The sequence below is a fragment of the Heptranchias perlo genome, chromosome 16 (assembly GCF_035084215.1).
Source record: "Heptranchias perlo isolate sHepPer1 chromosome 16, sHepPer1.hap1, whole genome shotgun sequence".
In the NCBI taxonomy this organism is placed as follows: Eukaryota; Metazoa; Chordata; class Chondrichthyes; order Hexanchiformes; family Hexanchidae; genus Heptranchias; species Heptranchias perlo.
The window spans coordinates 44,980,209-45,003,126 of NC_090340.1; the positions used below are offsets into that span (position 1 = coordinate 44,980,209).

General features: G+C 41.5%; 1 protein-coding gene and 1 long non-coding RNA gene across 2 annotated transcripts; both read left to right on the forward strand.

Annotated features, from left to right (window-relative positions):
* Positions 1-8,306: 8,306 nt before the first annotated feature.
* On the forward strand, positions 8,307-17,156 carry LOC137333430 (polycystin-1-like protein 2). The gene is made up of 7 exons (XM_067997580.1): positions 8,307-8,385; positions 9,047-9,181; positions 9,361-9,546; positions 11,519-11,840; positions 11,975-12,108; positions 13,838-13,962; positions 17,109-17,156. Exons 1-7 carry the CDS (start codon positions 8,307-8,309, stop codon positions 17,154-17,156), a joined length of 1,029 nt encoding a protein of 342 aa, XP_067853681.1.
* Positions 17,157-18,281: 1,125 nt separating this feature from the next.
* LOC137333741 (uncharacterized) lies at positions 18,282-20,587 on the forward strand. Its single transcript, XR_010965973.1, has 3 exons — positions 18,282-18,344; positions 18,798-18,929; positions 20,246-20,587. It is a non-coding gene; the product is annotated as an uncharacterized lncRNA (long non-coding RNA).
* The last annotated feature ends 2,331 nt before the right edge of the window (positions 20,588-22,918 follow it).

The window sequence follows — 22,918 nt, forward strand, 5'->3', positions numbered from 1 at the left end:
TAAGGATAGGAAGGTCTGGTTGATATTATTTTCTGGAGTAGTAAGGCGGGGTTAATGCAACGCTTTGCTTCATTAATGAACTTTATTGATTCATACAAGTTCAGAAAGGCTTAAAGTCACCTGAACAGCATTCTGTAATGGCAGCAATGTCTGATCAAAATAGTTTATAGGACAAAGAAAATAGGTTTTAATTTTACTCTTTCAGGAAATCCCGCAACTGATTTGAGGAATCAGAGACCTGAAAAGCAACAACACTTCAACCGCTGCCTGTACACATTACTGGAACAAGTGGAAGAGAATTTAAATCAGATGGGTATAAGCAAATTCAAGAATCCTTACAGTCAAATACATGCTATCGATCAGGTGCAGAAAGTGATGAAATTCCTGATAAGTTCCCCTCAGTTCAAGGACACAACTTACGAAAGGTACAGGTGGCCATTTTGTTATTTGAGAAATGTTAACTTAAAGCTTGGCATTCAGAGATGAACCCTGTACTCAAAATTGAAAGTGCGTCCTTAAAATAAATATTTTACATCTTCATATGCTTTAGAAACAGAGAAAAATACAAGTCATTAATTCATATTAAACAAATGTAAGGTGTTGAATTAATGGGCGTTAGATTTAATGCAATAATTAGATAACTTGAAATGCAGTGATGACTGATGATGCATTTTTCCTAATTGATAACACCTTAAGGGTAACATTTCTGCAGCACTCCTTGGCAGGAAATCACTAACTAAGAGGGTGCAATTCCTTAATATGCGCTTCCGGTATGTGCCAAGGAGCAACTCAGCAGACATTTTACTTTTTAGAGGCACCAATTCACATCACTTCAAAAGAATAATAATTATTACTAGTTGATCTCCCATGATGTTACTCATGGATAGTCTGGGGTCTGAAGCATAGTTGTGATGTTTAGCTGCTAAGACGGAAGTATGTATAACTTGGCCGGTCCATTGAAGACCACTGCTCAGGTATTTCCTATGGTGAAGTAGTCGAAGTAGGCATGTTTTGAGATCAATTAGAGACATTTCTGCAGATCGGCAGCTACCTGTAAATCTCAGCTCTTGCCCTTGGGGAGAGACCAGATTATCAAGGTTTTAAAAAAAAACAGGAGGAAATGACCCACTTTTTTTCTCTTTTTCAAACTTTTGACACTAAAATGTGGGACATGCTAGACGCATGTGATAGATAAAGCACACAATTTGTACTTCTACAGCAAAATAACCACATGACAAATGCAAAACTGTATTTTATCAATCAAACATAATTCTTTTCAAACATAACTACTGTTATCTTTATTGATAAAGGTAATCATAGTGCTTCCAAAAGTAATAACATGACTAAAGATAATGACATGACTGGAGGTAATGACAGTCTTTCTAAAGATAATGGCCAGGAATTTCCTTGGAGCTGCTCCTACTCTGCCGCCATAATTTTGCCAACAGTGCGGTGAAAATTCCATTTACGTGTGTAAGCAGGGATTCTGCTGCACTTCTGGCATAAATACAGCAGCAGAACAGGAGCAGCTCCAAGGAAATTCCTGATCAATGACAGGGGTTCTTCTTTTGAGAATTTAGAAAATCCCGTTACATATTTATTTCAAATAATTATGATTTTTATGGTGTAATAGTATACCGTTTAAGTCACCGGAGAAAGATAGTTTGAAACAGATTTGACTAAATATATTTGAAAATATATACTATCTTTTACTGACTATATTACAATTACTTGGAATTGATCAGAATATTGAGTGGATTTGAGATACAGATCTGCCATGATCTAATTGAATGGTGGAGCAGGCCCGAGGGCCTGAATGGCCTATGCCTGTTCCGATTATGGACACTTGATTTTACTTTTGACCAAAAAGCAATGTATTTCCTTACAGCTGATTTCAGCTGATCTTTTTGAACCCAAATTTATGAAAAAAATCATACGTGAATATCAGAAGATCTAAGGATCAAGTACAATTAAGAAACATACTGTGGCCACAAGAGCAGGTCAGAGGCTGGGTATTCTGCGGCGAGTGACTCACCTCCTGACTCCCCAAAGCCTTTCCACCATCTGCAAGGCACAAGTCAGGAGTGTGATGGAATACTCTCCATTTGCCTGGATGAGTGCAGCTCCAACAACACTCAAGAAGCTCGACGCTATCCAGGACAAAGCAGCCCGCTTGATTGGCACCCCATCCACCACCCTAAACATTCACTCCCTTCACCACCGGCACACAGTTGCTGCAGTGTGTATAAATGCTGGCCTCGCCAACAACGCCCACATCCCATGAACGAATAAAAAAAACATACAGCACCACATGACAGTTTTTCATTTGCAATATCTTTATTACCGAATAAAGAATGTAATCTTGTTTTTATTAAAATATTTTTTGGGACAGAAATACTACAGGAGGCTCCAAGGGATGGAACAGAGCATCAGCTCATCCTAATATCCAGGAGGACGAGATTAGACAGAGGTGCTTTGACGGGTTGCCTTGGTGGTTTGTGTACATTGCTTGGTTCCTGGTGATTGTAACGAGTGCTACATCTGCCTTCTTCACCATATTGTATGGACTGTCGTATGGTAAAGTCCAGTCTATCAAGTGGCTAATCTCCATGGGAACATCACTCTTCCAAAGTGTGTTTATTCTGCAGCCAGTCAAGGTAAAGTATGGATTAGTACTACTACTAAATTCCCATCCGTCAGCTCAGCAGCAACAACGGGGCCAAAAACGTATGGACTGACAATATGAAATACTTTAACTATAATTAGCGAGAACCTAAACTGCATATGAGACATGGATAATAAGGTGTAATAAGTAGTTCATTGAAAACTTTTGTGGCACAGCAGTTTGATGTATGCCAACATACAGTGCCATGAGTTAGGACCAGGCTTTTTGTATGAAGTTCCTCACTTTGCAAGTCTCAGATAAGTTATTGTAAAGATGCCAGTAGGAGGCAGAGACAATCAGTAGTTGATCTATTGCAGGTTCCCCTACCAAAACTGTATAGCTTGGGGTCATAAAGCATCAAAAGCAGAGAATGGGAAACACATAGACGGCCTTCCAGCATCGAAGCCAATGCATTTTGAAAGGAGGATCGTCTCTGTTTTGGGCTGTAACAGAATAGTTGCATCATATATAGCATGATGATATCACATGTAAGCAACACAGTACGATTTTAAAGTGTGAATTGTATAGTTACAACACAAGTTCTGTCATTGTTTTATGTGTTTACAAATGTTTACAACAGCAGTTTATCTGCTAATTTTCAGAAACAACAGTGTCTATTTAAATGCCACAAGAACATTTTTAAAGGGTCTGGTCTAGATTTGTAGTATTGTCAGATGCATTTGACAGTGTAATATGTATGTTTCAAGTAATATTCTATTCTCTGTGCTGTTGTGAAAGTAGGAAGGAAAATGACTCCTTTCATTAAGAAAAATTATAACTAGTTCCAAAAATAAAATTCTGAACTATTTAAGTGACTGATCATATTTAGTGACTGTGCTTAAAATCAAATGATATTTTATTTCCCTAATATTGCTCTCCTTTCGTCTACTATGTAGGTTTTATGTACAGCCGCCTTTATCGCTTTGTTTGTGAGAAAAGTAGATCATGATAATGATGAACAGATATTCCATCTGGCATCAGGTAAATGTGTAGAATTTTTAGAATTACAATATTATCAGGGATTAACACACAGACAATCTTTATTGATACTGGTACAGGGAGGAAGTGGATCTACATTGGTAACTGTTAGAAGTTTGGGGTCTTGTTTAGATATTCTCTTGGATACATCTTTGCGAGTCACTCCCATAAGCAGTCTGAGCATCTTACATTTAGGAGTGTGATCATACTGCCCAATATCTAACAATACAATAGTGCGACCCAAGGGTGTAACAGTAGTATCCCCTTGTGATCTGAACTGGATACCCATGTCCTCCACATTTGTTCCTCTTCAATTTCTTTGAAGACAAACTGAGAAAACACTTGAGAAGACAAGACCAGAAGTGAAACATTAAGCTGCTTCATTACACAGTGAGTGAAAGTATAGGGCAAAACTTATCAACCGATTCACTTTGTTCAATCAGTGCAACTTTTCCACATAAAAATATAAAATAATAAACACATTAGCTGGAAAGAAATATTGATGAGATGTTAAATTGGCAAAAAAGTAACAGATGCAATTCATTGCCAGTAAATGTGAGGTGGTACATTTTGTTAAAAAAATAAATGTAATAATTATATTTTGAATGGGCCTTCAGATGTCTAAGCCTTAAGCACTGGAATTGCCTCCCTAAACCTTTCCGCCTCTCCATCTCCTCCTTTAAGAAGCTCCTTAAAACCTACCTCTTTAACCAAGCTTTTGGTCACCTGTCCTAATATCTTATGTGTCTCAGTGTCAAATTTTGTCTGATAATGCTCCTGAGAAGCACCTTGAGACATATTTCTATGTTAACGCTGCTATATAAATGCAAGCTGTTGTTTGTTGTAGGTTTTATGGCAAGAGGTATAGGATATAAAAGTCAAGATGTAATGATGAATCCACATAAAATCTTAATAAGACCACAGTTGGAGTGTTGTGTACAGTTTTGGGCTCCACACTATAGGAAGGAAATTGAGGCAATAGAGTACAGCGTAGATTCACTGCTTGGTATGAGGAAATAAAAATATGAAGAAACGCTTGAAATATTGGGGCTATTTTCATTAGAGTAGAGAAGATTACAAGGTGATTTGATAGTTATTTAAAATTATGAAGGGACGGGACAGAGAACATAGAAACAAATTGTTCCTGGTGATTGAGGGGTCTGGAATTAGCGAACATAAATGTGAGATTAAATATGAGCAACTTAGGATAGAGAGCAGGAGAGCCTCCAGGTCAATACTTTGCTCTGTCAATGGGGCAGAGCAGTTTGCACCATTATTATTGGCTTTTAAGAGATCTGCTTTATAGAGCAGAAGAAATTTTTCAAACCCCCCACTTCCACAATTTTTTTAAGTCTGTCAATGTGCAGTTGCCCTGCACTGAGCAGCCAAACCAAGGCTACAGGGCAGATGAGCTTAAATATTAGCCCAGGTTGGATCCTTTGAATTGGTATTCAACAACAACAACTTTTAAATATAAAGCACCTTTAATGTAGAAAAACGTTCCAAGGCACTTCACAGAGACATAACCAGAAATAAATGAATGCCAAGCCAAAACAGGAGATATTAGGAGGGGTTACCAAAAGCTTGGTCAATGAGGTGGGTTTTAAGAATGGTCTTAACGAGGAGAGGGAGGTGGGGAGATGGAGGGGCTTAGGTAAGGAATTCCAGAGTTGGGGACCTAGCGGCTGGCGGCACGGTCACCAATGGTGACGTTATGGGAGGGGAGGTCAGTACAAAAGGCCACAGTCAGTGGAAAGGAAAGTTTGGGAGAGGCTGCAGGAGGGTACAGAGATAGGGAGAGGTGAGGATTTAAGGGATTTAAACACAAGGGTGAGAATTTTAAATTGGAGGCATTGGGGTATCGGGAGCTAATGTAGGTCAGCAAGGAGGGGTGTTGGTGAACGGAACTTGGTCTAGGATACGATACGGGCAGCAGAGCTTTGGATGAGCTGAAGTTTACAGATGATGGAGGATGGGAGATTGGCTAGGAGAGCAATGGAATAGTCAAGTCTGGAGATGACAAAGGCATGGATGAGGGTTTCTGCAGCAGATGGGCTGAGGTAGCTGTGAAGGCAGTCAATGTTACAATGGTGGAAGTAGATGTTTTTTGTGATGGAGATGATATAGGGTCAGACAGTCAGCTCAGGGTTGAATTGGGCACCGAAGTTGTGAACAGTCTGGTTCAACCTACGACAGTAGCTGGGGAACGGGATGGAATCGGTGGCAAGACTGAATGTCGGAGAAGCAGCCTGACAGCACAGAGGCAGTGGAGTTGGTGGGATAGGTAGCGTAGATGTTGTCAGTGTACATGTGGAAGCTGACCCCATGCCTGCAGATGAGGGAGGTGCTGGAAGTCTTAAATTACAGAGAGGGAGGTGCTGGAAGTCTTAACGCGCATCAAGGTAGATAAATCTCCGGGACCTGATGAAATGTATCCCAGGACGTTATGGGAGGTTAGGGAGGAAATTGCGGGTCCCCTAGCAGAGATATTTGAATCATCCACCGCTACAGGTGAGGTGCCTGAAGATTGGAGGGTAGCAAATGTTGTGCCTTTGTTTAAGAAGGGCGGCAGGGAAAAGCCTGGGAACTACAGACCAGCGAGCCTGACATCTGTAGTGGGTAAGTTGTTAGAGGGTATTCTGAGGGACAGGATCTACAGGCATTTGGCGAGGCAGGGACTAATTAGGAACAGTCAGCATGGTTTTGTGAGAGGAAAATCATGTCTCATGAATTTGATTGAGTTTTTTGAAGGGGTAACCAAGAAGATAGATGAGGGCTGTGCAGTAGACGTGGTCTACATGGACTTCAGCAAAGCATTTGACAAGGTACCGCATGGTAGGTTGTTACATGAGGTTAAATCTCATGGGATCCAAGGTGAGGTAGCCAATTGGATACAAAATTGGCTTGACGACAGAAGACAGAGGGTGGTTGTAGAGGGTTGTTTTTCAAACTGGATGCCTGTGTCCAGCGGTGTGCCTCAGGGATCGGTGCTGGGTCCGCTGTTATTTGTTATTTATATTAATGATTTGGATGAGAATTTAGGAGGCATGGTTAGTAAGTTTGCAGATGACACCAAGATTGGTGGCATTGTGGACAGTGAAGAAGGTTATCTAGGATTGCAACGGGATCTTGATAAATTGGGCCAGTGGGCCGATGAATGGCAGATGGAGTTTAATTTAGATAAATGTGAGGTGATGCATTTTGGTAGATCGAATCGGGCCAGGACCTACTCCGTTAATGGTAGGGCGTTGGGGAGAGTTATAGAACAAAGAGATCTGGGAGTACAGATTCATAGCTCCTTGAAAGTGGAGTCACAGGTGGATAGGGTGGTGAAGAAGGCATTCGGCATGCTTGGTTTCATTGGTCAGAACATTGAATGCAGGAGTTGGGATGTCTTGTTGAAGTTGTACAGGGCATTGGTGAGGCCACACTTGGAGTACTGTGTACAGTTCTGGTCACCCTATTATAGAAAGGATATTATTAAACTAGAAAGAGTGCAGAAAAGATTTACTAGGATGCTACCGGGACTTGATGGTTTGACTTACAGGGAGAGGTTAGACAGACTGGGACTTTTTTCCCTGGAGAGTAGGAGGTTAAGGGGTGATCTTATAGAAGTCTATAAAATAATGAGGGGCATAGATAAGGTCGATAGTCAAAATCTTTTCCCAAAGGTAGGGGAGTCTATAACGAGGGGGCATAGATTTAAGGTGAGAGGGGAGAGATACAAAAGGGTCCAGAGGGGCAATTTTTTCACTCAAAGGGTGGTGAGTGTCTGGAACGAGCTGCCAGAGGCAGTAGTAGAGGCGGGTACAATTTTGTCTTTTAAAAAGCATTTGGACAGTTACATGGGTAAGATGGGTATAGAGGGATATGGGCCAAGTGCAGGCAATTGGGACTAGCTTAGTGGCATAAACTGGGCGACATGGACATGTTGGGCCGAAGGGCCTGTTTCCATGTTGTAACTTCTATGATTCTATGATTCTATGATGTCGCCGAGGGGCAGCATGTAAACGAGGAAGAGGAGAAGGCCAAGGTTTGATCCTTGGGGGAACTCCAGAGAAGTCATTGTTGGAGATACTATGACTATGATCGGCTGTGTAAGAGTGGATCCATGCAAGGGCTTTCCTACTGAGCTGGGAAATTAAGGCAAGGGTTTGGAGGAAGATAACGTGGCCAGTCGTGTCAAAGGCAGCAGAGATAATGCACCACAGTCACTGAAGATTTGTGACTATGACTAGGGCTGTTTCAGTGCTGTGGCAGGGACAGAAGTGTGATTAGAGAGGTTCAACCATGGATTGTGGGAAAGATGGGCACGAATTTGGGAGATAACATGTTCAAGGACTTTGGAGAGGAAAGGAAGGTTGGAGATGGGGAGTAGTTTGCAAGGACAAAGGCTTGAGGGTTGTTTTTTTGAGGAGGGGAGTGATGAAGACAGATTTTAAAGTTGGGTGGGGGGGAACAATACCTGAGGAGAGGAACCATTTGCAATATCAGCTAGCATAAAGGTCAGAAGGAGAAGCTGGGTAGTTAACAGTTTAGTGGAAATGTGGTCAAGGAAGCAGGAGGTGGATTTCATAGGCAAGTTGAGCTCAGTGAGGGCATGAGGGGAAATAGGAGAGAAACTAAAGTTGCAGGCTCAGGCTAGGACAGGGAGACACCTAAGATGAAGTTTGGTGGACAAGGAAAGGATAGTTTCAATCTTAGTGACAAAGAATTCCATGAGCTCCATACACTTGTTGGAGGTGAGTGTGGAGGAGGCAGGTGAGAAGGGTTTAAGAAAACGATTCGTAGAGGAGAAAAGAAGACAGAGGCTACCTTTGCTCTTCAGGATGATCTTGGAGTAGTGGATTGTTTTGGCAGAGGAGACTGAGGCTGATAACACTTGATGTGGTCCAGCCAGATCAGGTGATAGTTGGCTTAACCAGTTGTGAGCCACGTACACTCAAGTTGGCACCCTACTCTTGAGTTATCAAACTGCCTTGAGTGGGTTTGTGTTGGCACAATTTGAGGATCAGCCTGTATTGCACATATATAACTATAATAGGTGGTGAATAAATTTGAACAGATAATTATAAACTGAAATTAGTTAAGATCCCTACATTCCCAGCATATCGAGCCCACTAGAAACAGAAAGTAAGTAGTAAAATTAAGATGTTTTCAATTATCTCTGCTATCTGCCCAGTTTTACCATAGTACCACTGGACTGAATACTGCTGGTACTTTCTCAAAACCAGATTAGTTTACTTGTTCCGCTTAGGTAGCATCCATGATATAGTGGACTGGATATGATCTCTGGAAAGAATATGGACTTGATGGGTCAAATGGCCTTTTCTCATTTTGTTCTCATCATGTATAGTCATCTCCAATCCTTTTTACATCCTTAACAAACTGTATTATCCACAGCGAAACCTGACAACGCTTTATGGACAGACCGAAACACTAATATCTACCAACCACCAACAGTTCAATTTGTGGAAAACATGAAAGAGATGAAAAGAAAAGAGAAGAAAATGTATGCTGTGATCCAGAAGATTCTGGGTATATAAATTATATTTTATATTGTTTAATAACATACAACCCTATCCACTGATCTTGGGCATACATCCTCTCTAATACTCACACTGCTCAAGATCAATTGAGTGTTTTCATGACAGAGTAACTATTTTTAAAGTAAAACTTTGACCTCTTCATATTCTGACGTGCACTTTTTTTTTCAGTTCATTTGGTGTTTTTCTCCTTGTTGCTAACCATTGCTTATGGAGAGCAAAATCCCAATTCATTCTATCTCAACAAAGCCATTAACCAGACATTCACCCCTTCCTTCAATGATATCCGAAGCATCAATGACTTTTACATCTGGGCCAGCAAATTGTTACTACCCAACCTATATGGAAGTTATAAAGGTAAACGTTTTCAGTGTGAAATCTTGCTGTAAAAGATTACAAGCAAAATGACAGACTAATGCTGCCTTCATCATTGATTTGTTAATTAACCTATTACAATTAATTAGAAACTAGCAGATCTCCTGTGGTGTTGTTCGCAGTAAGTCAGAGGTTTTATAAGAACAAGGATGTAATGTGATGCAGTATTACCAGAGGCATTGACTTATCAGCATTGGAGCAGCTCTGGGATCTGGCAGTTCTGGGATGGAGGTCAGAGGGTCTAGCAAAATTTTGAGGTGATCTCTCAGGCTGGGAGCACTGGGGGTGGGTCAAGGGTTCCAGGAGCACTGGAGAAGTAGGTTCTAGGAACATTAGGGCAAGTCCTGGGATCTAGGATCACTGGGAGAGAGATCCTAGGGTCTCAAGATATAAGGGAGGGAGTTCTCAAGTTTAGGGAGCACTGGAAGTGCAGTATAGGGGTTCGTGAGCACTGAGAAGGGTATTGCGGGGCCTAGGATTGGGCTGGGGGGGATCTGAGGCGGGAGATCTTAGGAGCGCAGTGTTGGCATTAGTGCTCAGTGGGCAGAGGGGCCATGGCTACGAATGCCGATCAGTGGGGTAAGAGTCGACAGTGATGGTCAGAGCTGGGGAGGAGCTCAGTGCTGGGCCAATATTCATGCTTAGTGGGGGAAGAAGGGTTATGATAATAAAACTGCTATTCATTGTCAGGGGAGGGGTTGAAGTGCAGAGTTGAGAATTGTGCAGAGTGGGGGGAGGAGGGGAAATTGGGTGCAGGGTTGACATTGTTGTTCAGTGGAGAGGGGCTGCTTAGTGAGCAGGAGGTGTGGAGAGCTGGGCCAATAATCATGTCAGGGAAAGTGGTGACGGCATTGTACAGGTGATACTGCTACTCATTGGGGTGTTGTGTGATGCTACACATGGCCTTCCTTCATCCTTCACCCCTCTAAATAACAATGGCCCCATTTCTGATTGGTTGTTTCCAGTGGGAGACCCATGTACAAGCACTATGGGGGTGATTTTAAACCCTAAGAACGGGTGGGCTGGGGGCGGGTGGGAGTTGAAAATGGTTGTTTTTTGGGTCACGACTGCAACCCGGCTTTATTTCCGGGTTTAATGTCGGTGCGTAAAAGTACAGGCTCCCCACTGGGAATGCAAAGTCCGAAAATTGCTCCTATTTTCTTCCATTGCAACAAGATCAATGTACAGTTCAATGTTCAGCAGGTATGCACAGCAATGATTGTGTGTTGTATAATGAGTCAGTTAAGGTGTCACAGTAACATTAGGCCACAAAAGATGACCCTCACAGCACTACCTACAGGTGCAATACCCATGGCATGTTTGGGCACTTACCATTTTTAATTATTTATAGATAGATTAGTAAACAATTCAGACAACAGTTTGCACTGATGTAAGCTTTCTTCGTGTGATACAGTGGACATGTTACCATTTTTTAATGGCGAAACTCCCTTTAATGTATTTTCTCTGCGTCACTTTTCTCGGGTCTCTCATTCAATGGCTCGAAGGTTAGACAAGTGAGCTGCTTTCAGATGTCTACCAGTACTGCTGAAATTGAACCCTTAGGAGTTCATGAGAGCAGCTTGGTGTGACCGTCCTCCAGTTTCCTCTTCCTCTCAGTAACGGGCATTGGATCTTCTCGTGGTCTCTCAGTCGCTGATTGAGATTTTAAACTTTTATGACATTGATGGAGCTCCAGATGACTGAAAGTTTGTATCCTCCTTCAGTCCCAACTTACTAAATGATTCAGTCCCAACTCACTAAATGATTCAGTCCCTGCTCACTAAATGATTCAGTCCCTGCTCACTAAATGATTCAGTCCCTGCTCACTAAATGATTCAGACCCAAACTTTCATAGGCGCAGTTTGTCTTTTTTTTAAGTGATATTTTTATGAAATCCCTCCTAGAGATCAAAGGCATACCATTAAACTAATGATATGTGTGCCTTTGTTGCTAGGATTTATAACTGATGGAAATTCAATACTACTTGGAAGCCCTCGTATTCAACAACTGAGAGTAAAAAAACGTGCTTGTCCTGCATTGAAGATGTTAAAAAGCATTGTTAAAAAATGTGAAGTCCCGTACTCTTTTGATGAGGAGGATATGTCAAACTATGGAGAGCAATGGACAAACAACACACCTGCACAGGCCTCAAATCTCAGTTATATCTGGCAATACCAGCCAAAATTACAGGAGTATCCATTTTGGAGAAATCTTGCTTTATACAGAGGAAGTGGCTATGTGGCTGACTTAACTACAGAAAAAGAGAATGCATCCAGGTAAATTCAGTTATTCTGTGAGTGCCATATGGTTTCCATGAGGATGCCCATTCACATTCCTTTTTGAAATAACATGAAATGAAAGTGTTTGACTTTATATTCATACATTGCCTTTCTACCAATTTACCCTGCAGGATTGTTAAATATTTAGCTGAAAGCAATTGGATAGACAGTTACACCAGAGCCATCATTGTAGAGTTCACAGTCTATAATGCGAATGTAAATCTGTTCTGTGTAACCACAATGACACTGGAAACAAACGGTATAGGTAAGAGCTCACATATGATTGCTTTTCCTATGGTCAGAGCCAGAATGATAGGCTGAGCAGGATGGACTGATTGGCCTTTTCATAATTTTATGTTTTACATAAATTTGCAGCTTTGGCTATGGCAAACCAGACTAGGAACAGGTCAAAAGTAAAGTTGATTGATTTTTTTCTTTTTAAGAAAAAATATTATGTTTACATGCTCTTTCAGGTCTTGCTTCGATTAGGAGTACAATGCAAATTACATGGTATTTCAGGTACATAAATAGTTATATAATTCTATGCATTAGCATGGGAATGATTGCTGACAGGGTCACAGTCATTCCTTGTCAGGAAGCTGAAGCTAACTTTAAAATCCTTTGAGATTATGTTTGTATTTTGAAACCCATCTCCATCATTGCACATGTGTCCAAAAATCAGGGTCATTGAACAGGGTTCAGAAACTTTGGAAATAATTTGTATGATTACCTCAGATATGATGAAAAATCCAAGATTTTTTTTAAAAATTACTGAATGCTTGCTAAATTTCATTATCAAAACCAGTCAATATTATTGAAGGAGTTCCCCACGGCAGCATCCTAGGCCCAACTACCTTCAGCTACTTTATCAATGACCTTCCCTCCATCATAAGGTCACAAGTGGAGCTGTTCTCTGATGATTGCACAGTGTTGAGCTCCATTCATAATTCCTAAGATAATGAAGCAGTCCATGCCCACATGCAGCTAAACCTGGACAACATCCAAGGTTGGACTGATAAGTTTGCACCACACAAGTGCCAGGCAATGACCATTGCCAACAATTTCCTTGACATTCAATGGGATTACCATCGCTGAATCTTCCACCATCAACATTATGGGGGTCATTTTGGCCAGAAACTCAACTGGACCATAACTAAGTGCCATAACTAGAGCAGATCAGAGGCTGGGTATTCTGCAGTGAGTGGCTCACCTCCTGACTCCCCAAAGCCTCTCCACCACCTACAAGGCACAAGTCAGGAGTGTGATGGAGTGCTCTCTGGATGGGTGCAGCTGCAACAACACTCAAGAAGCTCAACACCATCCAGGACAAAGCAATGTGCTTGATCGACACTTCATCCACTAGCCTAAACATCCACCACCTCCACCCCTAGCACACCATGGCTGCAGTGTGTACTATCTACTGGATGCTCTCCAGCAAGTCGCCAAGGTTTCTTTGGCAGCAGCTCCCAAATCCGCGACCCTCACCAGGTAGAAGGACAAGGGCAGCAGGTGCATGGGAACACCATCACTTCCAAGTTCCCCTCCAAGTCACACACCATCCTGTCTTGGACAAATATCGCCGTTCCTTCATCGTCGCTGGGTCAAAATCTTGTAACTCCCTACCTAAAAGCATTATGAACACACCTTCACCACATGGACTGCAGCGGTTCAAGAAGAAGGCCCACCACCACCTTCTCAAGGGCATCTAGGGATGGGCAATAAATGCCGGCCTTGCCAGCAATGGCTACGTCCCAAGAGAGAATTTTAAAAAAATCACATTTGAAGATGTGCAAAATGCACAGTAGAATATCTGTCCTTTTCGCTATTATATTTCCATTTATTTCAACAGAATGAATTGCAGCTGATCTTACAAAACTAGAGCAAGTATCAGTCAAGTTTAAGATCAGAATCACCTAGTATTAAACTGTAACAATCTAAACAAACCTAATTTTCTATCCCTAATTGCTATTATATAATCTAATTCAATTCTACAGGAGCCTTTATTGCTTCTACAAACCTGGAAAGCATACAATTGATCCACAACAGAGACATTACTATGCTGTTTGCTGCAATAAAGATTGTGTATATGCTCTTCATTGTTTATTACATGGTGCTACAGGTAGGTACAAAATGTTCATAAAACTAATCTTCAACAAGACTGTGCCAGAAACAGATGACTTCAGTGTGCCAAATGTAGGTTAATATGGGCATGATGGGTTATAAGTTGAAAGCTTGCTATGCAGAGAAATTGTTCCAAATTATTCTGCCTTAATCCACCTTGCCCTTGTGTTTGAAGCCAAACCATCTCAAAAAGGCAACCGGATGATTTTTTTCCAGACAGCTCTTTAACAAGCGAATGTTTTTTCCTAATTTCCTTTATGATAGATATGAAGTCAGCAACTACTTTCTATCATCTTGCTCACCTGTTTACTCATGTCTACTTTTTAATTTAAATTAACAACCAGAGGAAAATATAGCCCAAGATGTTTTCAATATAACTTAAATTTAAAACTGTAACTTAATCTGAAATAAAACATACAATATGCCTGAAATTTGTTATTTTGTTATTTTTCAATTGCTCAAAAATATTAATTCCACCTCCTTTTCTAGGGAAAGCTCTTCAAAGAGCAGAATTGGAAGTATTTCCAGGACATGCGTAACCTGATCGAAATGTCCATCATCCTGTGCAGTTGGAGTGCATTTGCACTGTTTATAGAACGACTATCGCTCGAAAGTGGAACTCTAGATTATTATCTTAAATATCCTCAAAGGTGCTTCTACAATATGATAAATATTTAATTCCGCTGATACTTTTGTAACCCTGACATTTTGTGATGGGAGCCATAGGTTTTGTTTTCTCAATTAGTGATTTTATTTTTACATATGATTCCTTGTAAACTTCAGAGTTCATATTTAACGCATTTCTGATGCGTTCCTAAATTCCAATACTGGAGGGCTTGCCACTTCTTCTACCTGCAAACTAACTCCTCCCTTCCCCGACACTTTGTGACATCACATTTGGAGGCTAGACTGGAAGCCCATGTCCACATTTATTATGGATTTTGCCTATGTAAATTTGTCACACTTTAAGTCCACATTCTAAACATTAGGTGGCTTTGCGCCCAGTCTATTAACATTTTCAGAGACTCAATGGGCGATTTTAACCTTGCCTGCCAGGCAGCGGTGTGGCTTCCCAGCTAAACCAACCAAGCGGGAAGAGGAGTCAGGACCTGAAGAGACCCAAAAGGTAAGTTGTTATACTGTTTTTGACTGTCGTCGTGGTGCCAGGAGGAACTGGAGCACACTTCTAGGCCCTACAAAGAAAGTTTAGGCCTCCTCTGCCCTGGGTTACCCTCTCTCCCCAATTCGCGAGCCCCTCCCGAATCCCCCTCACCGCAATTTACCTGAGTGCTGGGGACCGTTCTTTTGGTCCCCCGCTGCCTTCTGCCATCCAATTAGAGAGAATATAAGTTAGAAAACTTCCATGTCAGTCATTGACCTTTCAACTGTATTATTATCTTTGCAGATTTGTTAGTTTCCATGGGTTGGCTATCATAAATTCTGCTCTTAATTATGTCATCGCTATATTGGTGGCACTGACCACAGTGAAGCTCTGGCGTCTGCTGCATCTGAACCCAAAGCTACATCTGTTCACATCTGCAAAGCTGAGAGCCTGGGGGGAACTCAAAGGTTTATTTGTTATCATAATACTGCTGCTTGTGGCCTACTCCAGTGTGGTAAGAAGAAACAACCTTTCTGCTGCATGTTGTTTAACTTAGAACATAGTGATTAGTCAATTGAAAGTCTTACTTCAGTAGTTAACCAAAACTATAATCTCACACACTCTTTAATTTTTGTAATTGTACACAAATGATTAGATTTGGTTCAGGGCTTATTGAAGAACAGTTAAACCTATAATCTATAACCTGCAAATGGTAGGTTATGGACAATTTTTGTCACGCTTTATAATCCTTCCAGTATTAGAAATGCACATGAGTGGAATAGACAAGGTTAAAATGTTTGTAAACGGCTTCAGCTAATAGTGCCTAGTGTATGTTCCCACTTGTCCATCTCCTGAGGTTCCCATTATGAAAGATGCTAGTATCCAGCAATATGATTCATCCCACATGACATTAAGAAATAGCTGAGTGCTCTGGACACAACAAAGGCTATGAGCCCATGCAATATACTGGCTGCAGTGCTGAAGACCTGCACACTAGAATTAGTCACTCTGCTAATCTCAAACTGTTCCAGTGCAGCTACGGCATTTGCATCTATGTGACAGTGTGGAAAATTGTCCAGGTATGTCCAATCCTCCAAAAGGAGGATAAACCTAACCTGGCCAATTATCAAACTCCTTCCGATCATCAGCAAAGCGATGGAAGGAGTCATCAACAGTGCCATCATGTAACAAGTAGTCACCAATAACCTGTTCATCGATGCTCAGTTTAGGTTCCAACAAAACCATTAAGTTGCAGACTTCATTGCAGCCTTGATCCAGACATGGACACAAGAACTGCCCTCGACAACAAGACAGCATTTGAGCAAGTATGGCACCAAGGAGCTCTAGCAAATCTGAGGTCAGTGGGGGGTCAAGGGGAAACACTCCAGTGCCTAGTCATACCTGACACAAAGGAAGATGGTCATGATTGTTGGAGGTCATTCATCGCAACCCCAGGACATCGCTACAGGAGTTCTTCAAGGAAGTGTCCTTGACTCAACCATCTTAAGCTGCTTAATCAATGACCTTCCCTCCATCATAAGATTAGGAGGAGGCCTCTTTGCTAATGATTCTGCAGTGTTCAGCTCCATTGATAATGAAGCAGTCCATGCCAGCCTATAAAAGAACCTGGACAACAGCCAGGCTTGGTCTGCCATTGCCAAGTTCCCCAACCATAAACATCCTGGGGTTCACCATTGACCAGAAGGTTAATTAGGCCGGCCATATCAACAATATGGCTTCATGAGTAGGGCAGAGGCTGGGTACTCTGAGACAAATGTATTCACCTCCTGACCCCTCAAAGCCTCTCCGCCATCCACAATACTCAAGTCAGGAATGTGATGAAACACTCACCACTTGCCTAGATGGGTGCAGCTACAACAATATTCAGGAAACTTGACACCATCCAGGACAGAGTAATTCGCTTGATTGATGCCCCTGCATTAAACTCAGTGTCCATTTTGTGTTTTTAACCTGGTAAGTGGTATTGTATTACCGTACCACAGTCCTTGAAATGTACCATCTTCTTCCACTTTTTTTCCCAGGTCCTGCTGGCATTACAGAGAGCATTGGGCTTGGCCACCACCACCTGAAAGGAATGGGGCACAGCTGCCCTCTGAAAATAGTGCCTTGGAATGCCAAAAAGGGCAACCCTCCTCACACTCATGCCACATAGCACCAAGTCCATTTTGCCAGCCATGAAACAGGAGATTGGCTGCTGCACCAGCCACCCCATCATTTGCTCATAGATTTCACTTCATGCCGCCAAATTGGGTTTCGTTTTTACATCATTTTTGCCTGGCATTTCACCGGCTCCACCCCACATCCACAGCTTTGGCAAAGGCTGAGAAATATTTAAAATCCATCTTGAGCCTTAAAACAGATTTTGCCCTCATATATCTTTAAGTGACCACATCCCTTTAAATTTGAGCTACTAGCCAAAATTTCCCCATTAGACTAACTCCTGGCACAAGGCCAAATCTGCGCTGGGAGGTCATGCTCAAATGACCCCAGGAAATTGTAGTCATCAATTGCGAGCCTGGATCGACTCTGCTAGGATGGCAAGGTTAGCCCAAAGTTCTACCCATATGCAATTCATTCTTTGAAGGCTCAATAATGTTGCATAAATGCATGCAACACTTCCTGGTATTTAAGAAAAATTCACTGATAAAAGCAGCCAGCTCAATTTAAGATAAAATAAAAACTGTGAATGCTAGAAACATGAAATATAAACAGAAAATGCTGGAAGTATACAGTAGGTCCATCATACCTGAAAAGGAAAAAGAAAAGTTAAAGGGGTAAATGCTCCAAGTCTAGGCCAGTGGTCAAGGTAATTCACCCTGCTTCAGAACAAATTGGAAAATTGTGGTGGTGGATGAGATATCTTGCTGTAGCCCGGATTCAGAAAATGTAGGTTAATATTTCAGATAGAGACCCTCTATTCAGCTAAATGGAGGGAGATCAAAGTAAACCATACATCCAAACTTCAGCTGGCTGCTAACCCTAGCTGACGATGGTCTTGTCCAATGTGTGTGGGTATATAGCATATATAATTGCACAGAAAAGCAAACTTTACCAAAACTGTAATTAATGTGAGTTGTTCAAGTTACCAGCAGAGGAAGTTACTAGCAAGATATGGAGACATTACTTAAATGATCTGCCATTTTTGTACGCTGCAGTGCTATGTGATGCTGGGCTCCAATTTAGCCTCCTACAGTACATTCTTCAAGGCTGCTGAAACAATTCTCAGTCTTCAGCTGGGGCACTTCAATTATAATGAGGTAAGTGAACATTTTATGAGTCACAGAGCGTTTCTCTATGAATGACGTTTGGAGAGAATAACTCAACGCAAGTTCTAACTAGGGCAAACGAATTTAACAATCCGGATCTGCAATAAACGCAGGAGCCTTATTTCAATATTGTAATATCGCGCTCTCAGAAAGCAGCAGAATAGAGTTTATTTTATTTTGGACAATTCCTATCCCTTGAGTGGATGCTGATAAGCAGTCACCACGCAATAAAAACCTCAGCTTTTTTCTTTCATTTTTAGCTGTAGTTTTCAGGCAAGGAAATATCTCCCACTAGTCAAGTTAAATCAGAATGTTACATTAACCCTGAGCCATCTGTTCGTTACACTGGTTATAAACTACTAGATCATGTGGACAGATGAAGTACAGAGTTCAAAGTCTGCTGCTTCTTTTCTAACTCTGTTTTCATGCTTTTTTCGCACCCAGGTGACACAACTTTATCCCACTGCAGGTGCAATCATTATTTCTACCTCCACCATCTGTCTGTCGTTCGTGGTCTTAAACCTCTTCCTTTCAGTAATTCTGGTGACCTTCACAGAGGAGCGACATTCTCCAGTAGTACGTACAGTATTCTTGAGAGAAAGTAAACTTTTTGCAACAAGTTGACAAAATATATCAGCAATTCAGTAGCTTTGAAACGCCTTTTGGATGCTCCCTTGATGGCTCAGCTGGTTACGGTAGTGAAGATGGGGAGTGAGTAGGGCAGTGGGAGCAAAAAGCTGAGACAGATACAATGGGCTGAATGGACTTCTTCTGTGCCATAAACATCGATGGTTCTATGGGAGTAGTTGAGGCAGCAGTTGAACCACACAGTCCAGGAAGGTTCTGGGTTCAGTCCATAGTCCGTGCTAAGTTAAGTGATTTCAGGTGGCGGTAGAGAGACTACAAATCACCTCAAAGACTCTGAGAACCCACAGGCCAATGTTCCTGGCATAAATGCCAGGATCCACCTGCCGGTGACCACGGGTGCTGACTCCACCAAACTTGGTGGGGTCAGGTGGAAGTCACCTAATTTAAATAAACCAGGTGGGTGTCCATCCACTGGGGCAGATTTTGGGCATCCATCAGAGGGGAAAAGCCACAAAATACAACGGAGGGTGCTGGGCCTAGGCTGGGGACCCTTTATAAAGGAGCTGATAAATTATGAAAAGATTTGCCAGGCCTGGACCCTCAGGCACTATTCAGCAGGCCAGTATGCATGGACCCACTCGGTGTACTGGCTACTTGCTCTTTCTCCAGGTTGGGGATGTGGAAACTCCTGCATTGAGAGTCCCCACCTCCAACCACGCTCCACTCTTACGCCAGTATCCTTACATGGGGCAGATGGAGTCTCCGACACAGATTACTGGAAACTACCGAGGAATTCTGGAACTGGCGTAATCCAGGTCCTGGCCTAATTTGTGGCCTTTCCCCCCAGACCTATAGTAGGAGGGCTCTTGAACAGCCAGATTTTTGGCCCCTACATGTTTCTTGGCAACAAGACCAGAGTAGTAATGAAGATGTGTTGATTACTTCATGCAGCTGCTTTACAGCCGTGGTGAATCTAAAGGAAAATGTGACAAGTGGTTTATCTCAGCCAACCAATATACAAGATCCTATTTGAAAATTGAGGAAGCCAAAATTCTGGTTATAGCATAGAAAAAGCTGGCATATATTTTATGGTCCTTAACTCTGTCACTATAATAAAAAGGGGCCCTTTTGCTTACCATTTAAAAATATTACAATGAACTGATTAAAATTTATAATTATCAGAAGAAATAATTATTTACAATTAAAAGATTAGATACATTATATATGTATTATTAGAATTTCATGCGATTGCATTTTAAAAAGTTCTAATTGCAATTATTCTAAATACTTTTTTTTCTGCCCAGCCATCTGAAGATCAGGAAGCAATAGACCTGCTGTTGCAGAAACTTTGCGGCCTCTTTGGAATTCAAGGCAGTGTGAAATCTTCTCAGCAGACAAAGCAGACTAAAAAAAAATCATAGAACAAGAAATGGACATTTGGACTATCAAGCCCATTCATTCAGCAAACCTATGCACAATCTAACCCATCGTAGCTCCACCCCACACATTTAATCCCCGGAGGAAAATTTCTACATAACGACTCCCTGCTCCCCGAAAGGGGACCTGCAAAAACTCCAGAATATTCATCCATCTTCACATCTCTATCATTAAACCCTGCCTGCTGGCCTCCACAGAGTACATCCCCCACCGGCAGCAGAGAATCGTTGTCTCCTATTAGTATTTCAGTCTATACCTATCCCTAGCGTAATCACAGTTCTAATGTGCTAATTATCTATTTGTCCATGTGTAGTTCTGCTCTAAGGATACCTACCTCTTCAAAAATAATTTAACGAACATTAACAAAAGTGAGAAAAAAAGATGCTGATCTTTCTTTAAGCTTATTAATGAGTAACTTTTGCATGATAGTGGAGCTGCAGGGCAAAATCGAAAAGCGAGTAATTTAGGTGCTTTTATATTGGTGTTTTGTTTAGTTTGAATTCCAGAAAACCAATGTCTATGCACAAGGGTGGACTTGCTCCCCGAAAGGGCGTGGGATTCTTTGCGATTCTCATGGAAAAGGGGTTGCCAATAATAGAGCTAATACAGAACCATTCACAGGGGGCACTCAGGAAATCTCCTGATTTCCCATATAGCCAGTTCGCCTGCCTGTGCACCAGCTCCCAGCATTTACACTGCCAAAACAGACCTTCTTAATCTAGTGACAGAATCATAGACCCTGGTTTGCAGTAGTCTTTGATTCCACTGCCTGGAAGCTAAATAAGGGGCAATGTAAAATGGCTGTTTACTCCAAGTCAGACTTATTATTAGTAAGTTCAATGAATGGGAAGATTTTGAACTATCACCACAGAAGTGAAAGAAGTAAATAGTTAAGAGATGTTTTCTGTCTTGTGTAGGCTATCTGATGGCACAGAACTGCTATTGGAATGAGTAGCAACCAGCTGCTGCTATGCTAGTCCATACATGGAGGGCATCTCCTCGCAGTGCTCATTGCAAGAGAGATGAGAGATACTGCTGCTGCCTGTGGCCTGTATAACTGAGGCCTCCGCTGTAAATATCATTGGTGTTGCCACGGGCTCAATGGCAATCTACAGTACCTGTTTCCACGTACTGAGCTGAACCATACAGTGCAAATCAAGGTAAATAACTCCAACCCAGATGCTGTGTTCCAATCATTTCTATTGTAAAGCAGGCCCACTACGAGTCATGTGCCCAAACAATTCAGATGAGGCACTCAGCATACCAAATCTTTGCCATGTCCCTGATCAATCCCATAACTACTACTCCTTCATCAGCAGTGCTTCTGCATCTCACCTTACGATTCATTTTCAATATCACTGTGATCTATCTCACAGTGTGTGTATATCTGTGAAGGTGACAGCTTCAAAGGGCGATGGCAATGTCTTGTGCTGAGGTGTTGTTAATTGGCTTGTTAAGTGGCTTGTTAATTGCTTGAGAAGCATTACAATTGTTACCACTAACAAAGTTGTATTCCCAGAAAATGCACATTTCAACACTGTCAACTGTAAATTATGATGAAAAATGAACACCTCTTTATGTTGTAATAGTAAGGTTTTACAACCAGTTGTCCGATACAAATCTATTAAAGCATTTTAAACATCAATGTTAATAAATCCAATTCAAACAAAACTTGTGAAGGTCTAGGCTGTGGTTACATCTCCTATTTTTCGCCCTGGGTTGGGGTAAATGCAGACCTGGTTTTATTAAAATATAAACAATTGAAGCTTGCTAGGTTTTGGGAAGATTTAATCAAACCAGTTCAAAGACATGAAGCAGCACCACCTCAATTACTCACACTCCAGGACTATAGAGGTGCAGACAAATGAGCAGAATTTGTGATCCATCCAGGTATCAAACTTAAGTTATTTTAACAGAATTTTATTTTGCCCATTGATGTGGACTCTACTGTACTTACAACTCATTGGTGATCGATGTCACTGAAGTATTTGGTAGTTGAAATATCTGATTACTCAACCATCTCACAATATTTTGTATACAGATTTATATATGTGGTAATACTTCCTCTTTGCTTACAATGGTTGCAGATAGCCATAGATGTGCACAGGGATATTGCAAATTGCAGTGTAAATAAAATTGTAAATCATTCCTGTGATTTAATTAGGACATTAATTTTGACTGTAAAGGTCAAGAGACATGAGTAAAGAATTATAGCAAATGCAGGGAAGAGAATCAATTGTCTGTAATTCAGTTGAACAAAGATAATGTACAATAATCTCTTGTACAAATGCGTCAGGATGAGAGGATTTGTGTCCTGAATAGAGCATTAAATTGTAGATAGAATCAATCACCATCCTAATGATATCCATGATATGAAGGAAAAATTAGAGCTAATAAAATAATTTACCCCTCGTATACATTTTGCCTCCAAGTTGTGAGTCTTTGCACTACTAGAGCAGCCTCACTCGGGGCGAGCTTAGGTCATGAGATTAGTCCAGTTGACAGCGAAGAAAGATGATGGACAAAGGGAGGCTGTGCTG